This window comes from Hippoglossus stenolepis, chromosome 9 (genome assembly GCF_022539355.2).
Source record: "Hippoglossus stenolepis isolate QCI-W04-F060 chromosome 9, HSTE1.2, whole genome shotgun sequence".
Taxonomy (NCBI): Eukaryota; Metazoa; Chordata; class Actinopteri; order Pleuronectiformes; family Pleuronectidae; genus Hippoglossus; species Hippoglossus stenolepis.
In genome coordinates, this window is record NC_061491.1 from 3,711,533 (window position 1) to 3,728,168 (window position 16,636).

Genomic DNA, 16,636 nt, shown 5'->3' on the forward strand with positions numbered 1-16,636 from the left:
GTCTGAAGGCCATAATTAAAACATCTGGGTGATAGATAATAATTAGTTACAAAGAGTGGAGGGCACGTGTGAGTGTGCTGGTGAAGCATGTGAACTGTTTGGGTCAGCACACATTCTCTACTTAATAAATCTGCTCATTACCAAGATTATTCACAGAAGTATATAGGTGAACATTTCAACGTGAAAAACCCACAGTAAAGCACTAGTCACGGGCATTTTAAACATTGAACCATTTTGTATGTATAAATAAAATTTGTTTCACCAAATTGACTGACCTTACAGAGGAACTTAAAAGGAAAAACTCAGCTGGATTATGTCCAACACTATCTATAACAAGTTGTACTGGCTTCTTGTATCGGTGAAACCAGCAAGTGAGGAATATATGAAAGACATTGCAATTTTGTAGTAGAACATTACATTTGAGATGAACAGTGCAAGTCTTTGAATAACAAGGCTGAACCTCATCCTTCCACAAGGTGATGGTTTATGATACAGTAATGCACAGAGTGGGAGTGAGGGTGGATTTCCATGCCATACTCACGCCTGCATGGTGGTGGTGGCTGTCTGAAAGCTGAACATATTCTCCTTGGGGAACCAGCTATTAGGAGTGTCCTCTGTAAACACAAAACAAAAGGAGTGTGTCGTAGCGAGCAGAGCATTCAAACACAGGCCTTACAATTAGCGGAGGAGGCTAGTGAATGCAGGTTTGCAAGACAGTGTTGAATGGGGTAACCTCCTCCTTGTTTGACTGTTCTGGTGTAGACATTTTGTCAGAGGTGATGAACCACAAAGCTGTTCACATGATAGATGTAGAGTATATCAACAGTTCCCTTCCCCACCCCGTTTCCCATCCCTCTTTCTTTACCCCTGTCATCACTTGGTGGTCTTTCCTCGCTGTACATCCTCTCCAGTTTCTTGCGGTGCTTCTCCCCATCCCGCGGTGAAGTATCCAGGTCAAGGGAACGCTGACTTTGACATGGAGCCCGAATGCAGGCCACGCAGTCTGGGGTGTAGTCGTCCCGCGACCCCCCTCTTCTCATCCCCCAGTCTCGGATGTTGTTGGCATTCCCCGAGCTCTGCAGTGGCTGAGATGATGATGGCGGGCCTCCGTGATGCTGGTTGGCATGGTGATGGTTGCTGCGGTGGTGGCTACTACGATGATGGGTCCCGTGGGCAGCTGAGGCGGAGGGTTGGCTGGTGCAGGATGGGTTGTGGTTGGCAGTGGTAGGAGTCTGGGATAGAGGTTGCTCCCTGGAGCCCTTAAGCACCTCCAGTTCCAGGCTCTCCTCACTGCCACGGCCCCCCAGGGTCATCCCTCCTTCCCTAGTGATTGTGTAAACTCTTGCCGGCTTGACCGTCACACTCCCCTCTGGGCCTCTGGCAACTGGGGGCTCCTCTGCAGAGAGGCTGCGCTCAACAGAGAGTCTACGTTTGGATGGTCCCAAAGGTGCTGGGGCCTGGAGGCTGTGGGCTAGAGGCTGACACTGGGGAGGAGCACTGGGATTTGATTGGCTGGATTGGTTGGGTTTTGCTACAGGGAAACAGCGGCTCTGGTGTGGCAGATTGTTGTTATGCAAGCGGCTAACGTCTGGAGAGTCACAGTCCTGGCCAGGGAAGGTGTCAGATAATAGATGATCTGGATGTAGAAGGAAATAATGAGAAAGCAAAAAAGGTAGACAGATAAATAAGTTTATACAGATATTCCAAATGTGTATCACATAAATACCTCAATCGAAACAAAAAATTAATGTAGAGATTGTTTGTGGATTTCTTGTTAAATTGCCAGTAGTGTGATAAACATTTATGAGCAGCAAAGCTCTCAGGAAGATGAGAAGGACAAATCAGAGAGGTGGATGAGTGATAGAAAAGAGCAACAAGAAAAATGATTTAGAAATGGATAGTCAAGTACAGAACATGAAGGGCTTCAACAGAAACAAAGGCCCTGTCGTCCTGTAGGGTGTTGGAGGATGGATGCTCCCTCTCACAGAGAAGGCAGCTGCAATGCTGCAGGCTTGTAAACAAGTGTTTGCTCATGGGAAGGGTTTTTTTTGCTCTCTGTGCTGTGGATAAACAAGTAAGGGACATACTTGTGAGAGTGATATTGACAAAAACTGAGCAGAAAGCTAACTTTTTCCTGGATTTCAGTGAAATTGAAGATTTACTATTTTGGGTAGGGTTCTGTTTTTAAAGGAGTAAAGCCTTTATTAAACTGAAAGAGGTCTGACGAATTCCATCCATAGGTGGTGATAAATACCTAGGTGGTGTTAGGATTGATGTTGAAGCAGGGACATCTACATTTTGCTAACAAATTACATTTCAAGATTCAAGATTCAAGATTCAAGATTCTTGAATCTTGAATCTTGAACCTCATTTTGAGGATTTGGTTGAATAGAACATCTACATCACAGAATAAACTTCTCTGAATCTCTGATACATTCACAACTGCTTGTAGTTTTTCTTCCAATTGTGAGGATACGATGTATGCCAGGCCTGATTCTTTGGGGTAATATTTTCAACTAAGTCAGAAGAATTGCAAAACCTTTGTTTCCATGTTGTTGTACTGGCTGGCGTAAGACTATACCAGACAGTGCCAGGGTTGGTCGCTAGATTAAGACTTTATTTCCAGTGTGTGTGTTTGTGTCACCTACCTGCTCCGTTGCGGTTCTCTGTGTTGTTATTGGACAGGTATTCTCCGAATGCTCTGGCTGCTCTGTAGAGACACAAGAATGAAGCAGTTCAGCCTCAACCACTATTGTGTAACACAGAAGTGACTCACAAAGAGTCATGGTCTAAATAATTTTTGAGCAAGATGTCTGAGCTTTTTAACTGTGAGGTCTCTTCATGGGTGACTGTCTATATGCTGTATATATATATATATGCTACCAGCCAAGTAGATGGACACGAGTCTGTAAGAAGCTGCTTTATTGTCAGCATCCTGAATCTATACTTTATAACAGTCGTCTCTCTCCAGGGTAACATGGTGTTCTTATACAGTGACGGAAGGACTGGGAAACAGCTTGGGAGCTACAGCTTGTCTCCCCCTGCGCAGCTGATAGCCCCCATAGGGGACTGTGACATTGCGTGTGCCAGCCATAAACCTAGGAAAAAAAAAGGCACATACTCAGGAATGTAATGAAATCTTGCTTATTGGCAGGAACAGCAAAGAACTGGCATGGTGTGAAGCACCTAAGTGACAGACTGTGTCTATGTTCTGATACATAATGTCCTCTCTTACATGTAATTATCCTCAGATATTTCTCTCATCATTGCTGACATCAGCCTTTAGCTGAACATCAGAAACAAAAATGATAAATTTCTCGACTAAAAACACATGTCAAAGCCCTTCTAGAGTGTTCCATGTCACACCTCTGAGAGAGGGAGCAGCTTTCAATGACTGTCATTAGCTCATGCACAGTGGTCCAAGCCCTGTGGTTCTGAAGCATCTAGACCTTAACTCCTCACTCAAAAAACACTTCTCAGCACATAATGGAATCAATCAATGCCATTGTAAGCTTTATACTGCATGATACAAGTGGGATTTCTGGACTTTTACACAGATTTGAACAGAATCAACTCATAAGTATTGTGAACATTTCAACCTTTTAAGAAATGTGTATTCAGAATAAAAAGCTATGGTTACACAGCAAATTTCCCAAAAGTGGTACTGATAAAGTATTATCTTATCTTGGCTTAGTTGATCTTATCTTAGCTGAGCTAATCTTGAAAGGTGCTGGTGCTTTTAGTTTTTCGCAGCGGAAATTTGTTGTCACCACAGTGCTTCTCCGGTCTGAGCGGCAGCTGGTTGGCCTAGTTTTCTAGGCTTTCTTTCCAACACTTTATGAGTGAAATACAAATTTAATGGCACATTAGGCCCTTCCATAAACTGAATGCTGTAAAGAGACATCTTCAAACGATAACAGTACATTACTTAAACTATGTAGGTTTGCTGAAAAACGGGGGTGGGGCACTGAAGCCTTCTCATTACGATGTAATGAAACCCAAAAGCTGTTTTATTCTCGATAGAAAATGAGAAAATTACTTCAGTATCATAATACTGTGGTTAATTTGTTCTCACTCAAAACCTAAGGAGAAATCAAACTTTACTTCAACTTTAATTTAAATAATAATTTCCTGCCACAAACAGATATTTTATTGTTCAGTGTAACAGGAACAAGATAAGTAATATCAGCAGCTTTACCCAACTTAGGTATGAAATAGTTTGTTACACAGTCAGATACACATTTCTCCACCTGAAACACCCACATTTTTACAATGAACATCATAATAGACAGAGGCCACACACACACACACACACACACACACACCTATAGAGAAACAGTAAAGCCTATAATCACTTTCCTCACTACAACTTGGCATTCCTGACATCTGCACGCACAGACAAACTCCCACATCCTTAGAGCACGCATGTGGAATAGCATGCAGAAATAAACACAACACACTCAATATGCTCTCTACATGCACGCAGGGCTAAATCTCAGGGGGGCTGCAGTGAAATGGAATTGCCGTGTTGTTGCTGTAGCCTATATGCCTTCCTGCTACGACACTCTAATTAAATATGAGACGGCACGTGCAGCAGCTCTCCCCGCGAAAAAAACTCCCCTCCCAGCTTGGATGACGGGAGAAGCGGAGGAGGGAGGTCACAAGAAAGAAAATGCAATCATCTCTGATATATCTGCTTGACTCCGTGAACTCATTCCAATAAAAATTCCATATACTATGCTGAGAGGAGGGGATGTCGAAACGTTTTCTCAGTTCACAGAGGACAAATCGTCGCAGTGTCCCAAGCAAATGGACTGGACTTGTATAGGCCGAACCTAAGGAATAAATCTTGTCACTTGCTATTTTACTGCACCACACAGTATTTCCCCTCATTCCCATACTATAAAAGTAGAGTTCGGTGATAAGGTAAATGGCCTACCGCTAAAAACTGAAAAAGCTACAGTCTTAACAGCAATATATTAATATTATATATTAAAAATGTATGGGGAATCTACATAAGTCTCAGCTTAGCAAATGCACTAGACCATTAGATTGTGTTAGACATGTGGAGCCACAGGCTATAAGATTTCTAAGCCTCCTCATACAAAAACATGACTTAATTATTTACCATCTGATCCCATTTATTATGACAGAATACTTCCAATATTTTCCCCCAGTGGAATCAGGTTGACCACATCATTTTACTGGAAACTGACACAGCATAACTGGAACTAATAAATACTGATGATGTCTATCTAAGTGTTTCAGTATGTCATGCCAGTGCGTAATAGCAGGGCCTGGTATCCTACTGATTCAACACTCCTGCCCACCAGTCCCAGTCCCATTCAGGACCATATGGAATTTAATAAAAGGTATTAATGTGAGTTGTAATTACTATGATTACTATGAACGCTAATGTAAAACATAATCTTGTGGCCAACAGGGATTGTGGTTGTATCAAAATTTACCAAATTCCACCAATTTTTTACCGAGTAAAGGGTTTTCAGATTGCTGGCCTTAGTCAGCTTAGTTTCTAAATGTATGATTTTTTTCTACTCTCACTCAGAAACACAGACCACACAACACTTCGATGTTAGTGGGTTTTAACACAATTACAAATCACAGCTGAACTCTGCTGACCACCATCCAGCCGTATGTCATCCAGCTGCTGCTGCTGCTGTGCCAGCATATCTGCTCTGTGCCTCTGGACTGATTTTTTTTTCTCCACTGCATGTTTTTAGCCATGTGACATGTGAGCAGGGAGAAGAAGAAACACTGTGACAAGAGAGAGATGTGTTTATAGGACTAAAATATAAAGTAAGGGTGGAGTGGGAAGTGGGATGAAGGAGGGAGGAATAATAAGCGAAGCAAAGGCTAATAAAATAAGGGGTGGAGGGAGGACGGAGAGGAGACAGATGATCCAGAAACTAGATGATTTTATCCTCTTATGGGTTGGTTATATGCCAGGCTTCTCCTCCTTCCTTCGCTCTATGTGTGAAGGAGTGGGATGGCTCTATATATGAGGCACATATGAGGGGTGTAGGGTATAGATGCCTGGGGAAACATTCACATCTAATGGCTCAGTGGTGAAAGTTACAGAGCTGGAAGAGCAAACAGAAGAGCCTCAGTAAGACAGACACAAGAATAAAGGTGTGCTGTGCTAGTATGAGTGCATGTGCTTTCTCAATGTTTGCTGGAGTGTGTGGCTCAATTACTGCGGGTCACTTTTACAGTTTCGGAAATAAAGCTGCAACCAGCATCACCACAATCCAAGCAAACAGCCCATTCCAAACAAGCAGGTTTAGAACTGGAACTGCACTATTGGTTAGAGAGGTAGAAAGGTTCTGGGTTCAAACATAACAGCTGGCCTGGGGCCCTTATGTGGGGGAAGTCCAAAAGTATGCAGGTTTATTGGATACTCTAAATTGACCATAGGTGTGTGAATGTGAGCATGAATTGTTGTTTGTCTATATTTGTTGGCCCTGCAATACCCCGGCGACCTGTGGGTGTACTCCGCCTCTCACCCACTGTCGGCTCAAGCTCCCTCATGCTGCTGCGGCGTCATCAGGGAGTCCTGACAGTAAAAAGAACTGGATTTGGCTGAATGCCCGAGCTCCACAACAACGCTCACACAATTCAAACCTCAGATGAGTAAACGATTGGTAGATGCTGTTTAGGCAGCAGGAATGTTCATTTGCTAATCTGATGGAAGCTAAACAAGTCTGAATGAGGAGGTGCTTAATGACCACCAATCATATCCACACTTCTTTTTTATTTTGACCTGTTTTAGGCCAGAAAACTTTGTCCCTGGTGGAATCTTTATCAGGCTGAAACGGAAATAAGACCAGCATGACTCAATAATTCAGGTAGTTCGCCAGCTCTTTCAGTGATTAACCCAGAAAAGGACCAGGGGAACAAATACAACTATAAATTGTGCATAATCCTAATCCTTTGCATCAGTTTGGTGAGGAGTACGATGATTTGACTGCGGTACTATGACAGTATATGACAACTGACTGTCATAAGGCTTTTATAGTGACTCTGGAGAAAAATGTCTGGCTCTTAAACTGCTAAATGTTCCTCTATGTTCACTCTCTAAAAGAACAGCTGTTGTGAACTGGGTTTGTCTAAACATTCACCTGCTGCTGCTACAGCTGGAAGCGTCGCCATAAGCAGCTTCTTTCACATTACCTGCAGCCATATGACCCCTTATTAATATACATGTTTTGATTAGTGCAACTTAATATCAACAAGCAATGACAGAGACTATGTGCATAATTCTGTTGGGTATGCAGAGTAATTTTCTGACTGGCGCTTGGGTTGCCATCAGGCTACTAGAGGTGTATATTGTGGCTGAACATAATGCTAATGTCAAGGTCAAAGTGCTTGGCAATGCTTGTTCATTTGCAATTCATATAAATGGTTACCATATCCCTTTGGTTTTAATGTTTAATTATTGAGCATATATTACTTATTACCACAGTTGTATTAAACTGTGCACTGCTGCTTGACTTAGCTAAGTGTAATGTACAGAGATTTATGAAAATCCATTTCAAGGATCAGGGACTTTCACCAACAAGGAGACTTCATCCATCATCCTGCTGCTTTTAAACGCACTACTAAAATGTGCAAGGCAATCTAAATTTGATTTGATGCTTTCTTTGAGTTTCCATCTATTTGTATTACTAAGTATAACTTGTAGAAAAACGAGTATCTATGCACTTGGGTAAGTTGCGGGTTAGTATAGACTTGTTTCATTGAAACAGCACGTGGTGCTAATTCTTAAGCCATTATACTACTGCAGAGGAAGAAGGCACAACCATATGATAAAAGTGCCAATCAGACCTCAAGTGATGGAAAACCATGAATGTATTTACTCGATGGAACGCTTGGTGAGGGAGAGAAGACAATGTCCACTTTTGTATTCGTTCAAAGGACGTTGCAGCCTTCTCATTGGTCCACATGATGTTTTCGTCTGTCGCCATTTTCATCTCTTCAAAAATGTGCATGAAAAAAAGTGGAAAGAAACACACACCAGAAATCAATGACATTAAATCTGTTTCTATCCAGCTATTTTATGGGCTTTTCAAATTGTAAGTGGAAACACAAAAAATACCACACAAAGGTATTTACAACAGATAGAGGTGGAAAAGTTGCTGAATCAATAAAAGGTATAAGTGATTAAGTACAATGGAAACAGATTCAGCAAATCAATTAGGATTATTGAATTGATAAAAGAAACAAACCACCGGACTTTCCATCACATCAATACGTCCATGGTCTCCATTATGTGACGTTTGAATGGCACTCTTTTAATTAATCTTATAATGACACCTAACTGGTGAATTAGCACAACATAAAGCTTATCTCAATGAACCAACGCCTTGTATTTGCATAGCATTCATGGATGGAAAACACCTGACTAAATATCACTGCAAAGGTTTCATCTAAGCCATATATTATGGTAACTGATACAGCAGAAATAAAAGTAATCTTAGAAGTGAGGCAGTGTCATCATAAAGGCTGTGGCTTTATGTTTCACTGTAACATGCTGTAATGTGGGCGCAGCCTCTGCACCGAAACCCCGGCTGATGGAGGAGGTTTGTTAAAGTTTTGACCCTGCTGTGCCCTCCATGTTCCATCCGCTCGCTGGGAGGTGATCAGCAATCCAGACCATAATTAGTCAGATCAATGAGGGAGCTGCCGGCCATCTTACTGTTCACCTACCTGCCACTGTCATCAACAGGGCATCATTATAGCCGAGATAGTTATTTGACATTAAAGCCCAGAAAGATAAAAGAGTGGAGAAGAGAGGGAATCAGGAGAGAAGAGTACAGGAGGATGGGAGAGGACATGGAAAGGATGGGTAGAAGGTCAAAAAAGGGGAATGGGAGAGGGGGAGTATAAGAGTGGAATAAATGGATAGAATGTATAATTGCAGATTCTTTACAAAACAATGAATTATAGTGTTAGAAATATCCAGGTGAAGGGTGCAGGATGTTACATCTCACTCATCTTCAAGCTTCAGATCCTGAGTTGCAAAAACGGAAGGACAGCACTCCTCCCTTATCACAGTTTGACAACTTCAGCAGCCAGAATGGGGAGTTAAGGAGTCTCACATCCTTTTTACATGTTGCCCAACCAGGAAATAACTCAGGTGTACTCATAACACCATATTGTCCCAATTGATCACTTCGCTCCCAAAACACAGGCTCCATTGTGGTTCCTATAGAGTCTGTAAGAGTAGAATGGGCGGTAGAGCCTTCAGCTACCAGGCTCCTCTCCTGTGGAACCAGCTCCCACTCTGGGTTCGGGAGGCAGACACTATTTTTAGCTTTAAGCTTAAAGCTTTTTGATAAAGCCTATAGTTAGGGCTGGATCAGGTGTGTCCTGAACCCTTAGTTATGCTGCCACAGGTCGAGACCACTGGAAGAACTCCCATCATGTACTGAGCACTTCTCCCCTTCTTTCTGTCTCTCTGCTGCCAAATTCATTTATTTATTTTACTACATGTGACTAACTTTGTTTTTCCTTCCCATATTCTCTCTCTCTCTCTCTCTCTCTCTTTGGATGTATTTCTGACTCCGACTCAGGATTCAGACAACAACTATTATTATCGTTATTATTACAATGATTATTATTGTTATTATTATTAGTCCCCCGCTCTCTCTCTCTCTTCTCTCCCCTCTTTTCCACCCACCTCTCCTCTCCTCCCCATTTTTCCCTGCTCACCCCAACCAGATGGCCGCCCACATCGAGTCTGGTTCTGTTGGAGGTTTCTTCCAGTTAATGAAGGAGTTTTTTCACAATGAGCAAGTGTTGCTCATTGTGGGAACTATTGGGTTTCTCTATAATTTTTAAGGTCTTGACCTTCTATGTAAAGTGCCTTGAGATAATGTATATCATGATTTGGCGCTATACAAATACAATTGAATTTAATTGAAAAGCCTGCAAAAGAGCAACTGACGTTTTAACCGCTTTTTAATCCCTTTATTAACATTCAGCTGAGAGTTCATATGCTAACACTGGTTGAAATGCAGGTTTTCATTTTAACTACCTTCATTACTTATCTTGTTAAGCTATATTTCACCCGTTTTTTAAAAATGTTATCTTTTTAACAGACACTTCCAGTGCTTTCATTTCCTACTGTTTGCCTAAGGGTGTATCTGTTGCCAATGTTGTATTAGAATGTTATTTTATTTATAAAATTTACAGCACAGTATTTGTCCATGATTTATGAATTTTGTTCTGGATTGTTGTAGATTTTCTTGATTTGCAGACTTCTTGTTATAACATATTGTAAAGGTGCCAGTATAACTGTATGCATGATGCAGTAATACATTTTTTATCCATTCATTCATAATTGATTGGTTGGTCGAATGCAAAAGGAAGGACAAGGCAAAGCAGCAGGACAGATTACGTGACCTGCTGTAGATTTATACAGCACCAGTTAGGTCCGTGTCTATTGTTATCTCTCTGTCCGGTTGCTGCCTGTCTAGCTGTACACTATAGGAGGGTTGACTAATAAAAGGCTAATGACTTCATTAAGAGACAATTGCGCCGCTATCACTGAAAACAAAGGCCATGAGTCATGTAATTACCCATATTTCTCAAGAGAATGTAAGAAGGTTCATCAATAGGCGCTCGAGCGGAAAAAAACCCACGTTAAGTATCTCATCACATGAGACAAGGAGGAGGCAGGATAATTGCTCATGCAGAAGCAGCTTCTGGGTGAGATGGAGTGACACCCTTATAATGGTTTTTATTGGATATTGGCTCACGCATTATTATTGACTTTTTTCTATTTAATTAGATTGCGCAATACTTGATGCAGTATACAAGGCTACTTATGAAAATACGGCAATTACAGGTCAGGATCCATTAGGCCAAGGGCACAGTGTGGACGGAGCTTCATTGATATTACAGTTCCTTCTGGTCATCAGTGAAGATCAGCAGAGGTCATTCTTCATGACTGTTGACAACACAGACTAAGAGTGACATCAATCTCTGGTATCTTGGGGGTTTTCCCGTAAAAATGCCTCCCTGATATTTCCTTGACAAATGACATGAGATTTGACCATTCGATTGGATTCGATCACAGGAGGGACCTCTCCCTCTCCTCGACCCTTTCCCAGACCTTCAGAATGGGGCTTGTTTGTTAGGATTCACTGGGATTAAACTTTTAGTTTACACTCCCCTGTAAACTAGTGGAATGGCCAGAATCTGTGCACTCCAATGGCCAGGGGCAAGGCAAACCACTGCCCAACTACTCCGCTTGTGCTATAGTAGTAATGCAGTTCAAGTACTTTCCTTGGAAATAATTGGCCAAGATGGTGATGGAGACACTTCACTGTACTATATACACTGTACTAGCCAGTAAATCAGAGACTCACTGTACTGTACACACACCCACTGTAAATACTGTTAGAAATAGTGGTCGTCATGCTCTAGGGCTGTTTTGCTGTGAAACTGGTGCATTGCACAAAGGAATAAGGAGGAACAAAGAGGATTATCTCAGAATTCGTAAGGACAACATCAAAGCATCCTTTGGAAAGTACTGGAAGCATTTGGGCACAAAATGGCCATAGTGGGATGGCTAAATCAAGCTGAAATTAAGCCTTTGGAGGCTTTCCGAGATCCTAACCCACTGAAAATACATAGACTGCTCTAAAAGGGCAAGTTCTTAAAAGACCACGTCCCTTAGATGTGTTTAGACTGGCCTCAACACTGTACAATTACATACAAAATCAATGCAAAAACATGAATAGCTAAGCAAATTTGCTTTTAAATTCTCCACACATTACTGAGAAGTAAAGGAGGACAAACTTATTGTGGCATCCAGTGGGCACCTGCGATTGGACAATACAACTTTTCTGTAGAGACAGAAAGTGTAGATGGCTTAACGAAAAATCTGCAAAGCAGGAGGACTACCAGCTATGTACTGTATCTGTTATTTGATTCCAGGTGTTGATTGTACTTTAGTATGAATCAAGTTAGACAAGCATTGGCTGGCTTCTTTAATTAGTTAGTCAATTTACCAGTTATATGAGGAATGCTGCATCATGGCCTCCATCTCTCCCATTTTTACTTTGCTGTGTTACGATGTGCCGTATAAAGTCATTAAACTTTAGCATAATTAAGGATTATAAGTATGTATCAGCACTGTGGGTTCAAACATCATGTGTCATATTTAGCCTTCAAAGCCTCATGTATAATTTCCCACCAGTGATTCTGACAGGTTTGTTTCAGAGTGGGGACCCAGATGTTTTTTAGCTAATAGCCACAGTGGACCATGACTGCAGCTAATCTGTGCAGCGATGAGGACAGGCTCGCTGCCGGTCCCACCGTCCTGTGGGAAAGAGGCCATGAAATCACATTTTCACCAAAGTGGAAACTATTAAGACCTGAAAACCGTTGTGCTGTGCAACTCATTTCAGAGGTGACTCAAACATTTTTGAAATATTAATGGTGACGTTATCTATCAAGTGGCTAATCAAAACAGATGGCCTGTGTTTGGTGTGCTGTCATATAGAGATCTCTCATAAACAGGACAGGGAGATAGTGTGAGGCAATACTTTGCTTCATGCAAAGTGCAGGAAATTTTCACAAAACATAAAAATGAAACACACAATTGACTGCATGTCAGAGATCCTGTAAGGATTAAGCCCTTTTTACTAAAAACTTTAATTCTAAGCACAATCGTCAGGGTATAAAATAAGAACCTGTGTCAAAACTGTTCCTATTAGCATCACAATGGACCAAGATCTAGTGTTGATTCAGCTTGACTGCTCTACTTTAAGTAACATCATGTTCGCATTTCTCCTTTGTCAGGCTGACACTAAAAATAACCTACAAAATTGGTTATATCTATATAATTTTGTCACACATTGATTTATTATATATGTCAACCTACTTTTTGCCCTTTAGAGTTTTCAAGGCATCAGGGTCTGAACCTCCACACACACTGTTCTGTCTGCAGAATTGATGAGCTTGGTTTGCTTTTCTCTGAAGCTTTATTTTCTGGACAACAAATCTCCACTTCCTCCCACTACCCAGAAATGAAGCCAAAGTATATCGGATAGAGATGCTGCCATCTTGCACATTTGGAGCCAGAGTCTGCACAGGAGCCAAGGCAGTGGCTCTCGAGCAAGCTTGACACAGTTTCATCCGTCAATCATGATGTTTAACACTGTTTATAGCATCAAATAACTAATTAAAATAAGACATAGTGAAAAAACATTTGGGGCTACACTTCCTACACTGACAGAAACTGCTGAGATTTACTTTTAGACTTTGTCCCATCCACTAACATGGGGGATGAGGGACTTATGCCCTATGCATGCCAGGTGGCGATTGAGATGCTTTGGCTTCAGGTTTGAGGAGTAGACCATGTTTATATACAGTCTATGGTACAAATACAACACAATGACTGGTTGGGGGAGCAGTGTGTATACACCCCTGGTCCAGGCCTTCCTTAAGGTCAGGGTGGGCCCCCAGTAACAGCATGTTAAGGTTCAAATATTATAAAACAATATTGTACTACAATGCAAAAAAGTTTAGCTTAGGGTGATGATGTGTGAACCATTAACGCCATTATGATTATACTTTGGCATAGGTAACATCTGAACATTACCTCAATTAATTACAGATTTACTCTGCATCCACAAAGCACGTTAGGTGACCTTAATCTAACATTCAACCCACTAACATTCATAAATATAGAACTGTAGTTACAGGTAAGAGCTTAGTGCATTCATCCAAAATGCCCCAGCCATACACACACAATGAGTGGCTCGGTAAAGAGTTTAAAAAGTGGAGCGATTTAATTCTTGTTTTTTCTTCATCAACATCAGCAAGTGCAGGCAAAGATGAGCCTGCACCTGGGCCCCCCGGTCCCGGGGTCCTAGAATCCCATCTGCCTCCCCTGCCCCGTGGATTTTGTCACTTGTGGAACTTTGTGTGGTTATGTTGGCACTTACAATAATACCTGAGAACCCAACCAGTGTAACCTGTGTCAACCTACACTTCTATGACCCATTGCTAAGGTACAGATCTTTGAAAGTATTAACTCTCCCAGGGTCAGATGTATGAGGCACAGGGTCAAAAGCAGAGTGAACAGGAAAACAGGATCCTATTAATCACACTTCCAGTATAATCCCTGAATGGCATTACTATCACACTCACCCAAAAACAAAGACATGGTATTAGATTTGTTTGGTGGAGGTGAAGCAGCTTCGCGTTGGCTCACTCGCTGTACAACAGATGAACTCAGATCTCCTAGCAGGATGGAGAAACATTACTAATCCCGGCTCAGCTCAGACGGAGCGGCTGGGATTTAGGGGAAGCGCTTATTCTTCACCGAAAGCCATTATACTCCTTGTCAACTAGAGTGTGGCTTGTGATTACTGATAAGAGAGGGAAGTACATACAAGCCTTGGCTGCAGTCCACATGCCACGTCTGGGATGCTGGCTGCGATGGGAGTGATTTATGGGGAGTTGAGGTGTGAAAAAAGCAAGCGAGGCGGAGAGAGGGAGGCGATAAACACGCAAACAGCACGAGGAAGACGGAGACAAATAGAGTTGGCGAATGTGTGCATAAGTCAGCGTGGTGCCGAGTGTGTAAGTGAGATGGAAAGGTCACGCGCTGTGTGTTTTAAGCATATGTGCCTTTATTACACTGCACAGTAGCCGAGTGATCATGTAGAGCTGGAGAGTGCTTCATTTGTCTGCCACCTGGCCTCTGAGGGTCGGTTAGGTGGGCGACATCGAGGGCATCTCCTACCGCGAAACATTCGTCATCCTCGCAGCCTTAGGAGCCGAGTAATACACTGATCTGACAGCCATGACACAAAGACCTTTCATGACATGACGCACACATTCAAAGTTAAATGTCATTATAATTAGTCATGAGTCCAAGACAGTCTATCTGGAAGTCGGTGACCATCTCATTAAAGCAAAGGGAATACACACTGTGTATAATCCATGTGCCGTATGTGACTATTCCAATATGTTATTGGTGTGGAGTATCAATCCGTATTTTCTTTCTCATTTTCTTCAATGTTTTCTATGTTTTGCTGTAAAGAACATTGAGTCTACCTCTGTCAGAAATGTGCTGTACAAATAAAGATTGATTGATATGCAGCATTCAGCTTTGCAATAAAAGGTGAAACAGGTAAAGAAAAGAAAATAAATTCTTGATTTCATAATTGTAAAGCAATGACTCTAAAACTAAAGTGTTAAGAAAAAAACTTTGATATTAAAATAAGTATATGTATTAAGGTCAAAGTCATATAATTCTAGTTTTGCCTTCATTTACATTCAGTGTAAATAATGCACAAATATTATTGACTCAAATTTCATCAGAGGTACTTATATATGCCTACAAGACAGATGGTTTCCCTATGATGCACATACTATTAAAAAAGGGCAGCCAATTAAAAGGCTTCAGGTTCGAAACTGCTAGAAATGTTTTTACTGCAAAAAGAGGGGCTGCAACGTGAGAGAGGTTTTTCTACATTCAGGTGAAACTCATATATATTATTCATGTTTAGTAAAAATGAGCAGACATTAATAGGAAGAATTTTGGCAAAAAAAAGAAAGAAAAGAAGCTAGAAGCTAGAAGCCAAAGTGAAACTTTAAATGGAGCAGAGTAACCTGCGCTCCCCCTGGAAAACCAGCCAAACTCACAGAGGAGTCACGACCCCATGAGAATTCATTATTTTACTGTGCACTGTCAGTTCACTTTAAAGTTCACCTTAATATGTGCATATACATTTACAGCCAGTAGTAATTAGTGTAGAATCCTCCATCAGAGAATGGGTATTAGTTAAAAGGCAGCCGGCTCTTCTCCTCCTCCTCCCGGCTTCAGAGCTCCACAGACCCCGGGCACACTCACCTAACTTTTGCGGCCACGGAAGATATCGCATCACTCCTCAGATTCTTCCTTTTGGACACCGCAGTTCCCATGCTGAAGTGGACACGACCCCGGGGAGAACACGCACACCATTCCACAGACTGGTCGACGACGTGGAAACGAAGCAAACGAGAGAAAAATCACCAAATGGTCAAAAATAAAAAATCATCAGTGTCCGACAAGTCACGTCTGTGATTATTTCATGTTTGTCAGCATCATGTCTGCCGGTTAAAGAGAGAAAAGACGGAGGAGCTGAGCGGAGAGCGCTGCAGCTCCGCTGGAGGATGGAGGGAGAGTGGATGAGGCGCGCTGCGCTCTGCGCGCCTCATCCAGCGGAGGCTTCCAGAAGGAAACAGACCATAAAAGGAAGAGCGGGGAACAGATCAGACCTGTTCCACTGCACACATTTCTACACGTCACTAATCAAAACACGCTGAATAACGTTAATAATGGCACTGATCATTTCACCTGAAGTTAAATAATATAAATTGATCCAGAGCCTCCCCAATTTTGAATCATAAATATCAAACATGTTAGAAATTGGCTCCGAGAGAAACCCACAAGAGCCAATGGAAGCGAGCTGAAAGGGAAGCGTCACCAACCGGATGTTGTTTACTTGTAGCTACAACTAAAAACAACAATACATTTCCAACTCACCTCCAGCTTGCTCAGCCATGTCCACATCTTTGTTTCTTTTTGTTATTAACTGAATAACAAGACACA

General features: G+C 41.8%; 1 protein-coding gene across 1 annotated transcript in view; it reads right to left on the minus strand.

The window, feature by feature from the left end:
• nsmfb (NMDA receptor synaptonuclear signaling and neuronal migration factor b) overlaps positions 1-16,190 on the minus strand; it is a 53,390-nt gene extending 37,200 nt beyond the window's left edge. The window contains exons 1-4 of the mRNA XM_035164893.2: positions 15,896-16,190; positions 2,649-2,710; positions 866-1,636; positions 542-614 (exon numbers count right to left, since the gene is read on the minus strand). Of these exons, the coding sequence (XP_035020784.1) occupies positions 542-614; positions 866-1,636; positions 2,649-2,710; positions 15,896-15,966 (977 nt within the window). The 5' untranslated portion in view covers positions 15,967-16,190. The remainder of the gene's footprint in view (positions 1-541; positions 615-865; positions 1,637-2,648; positions 2,711-15,895) is intronic.
• Between the last annotated feature and the right edge of the window lie 446 nt (positions 16,191-16,636).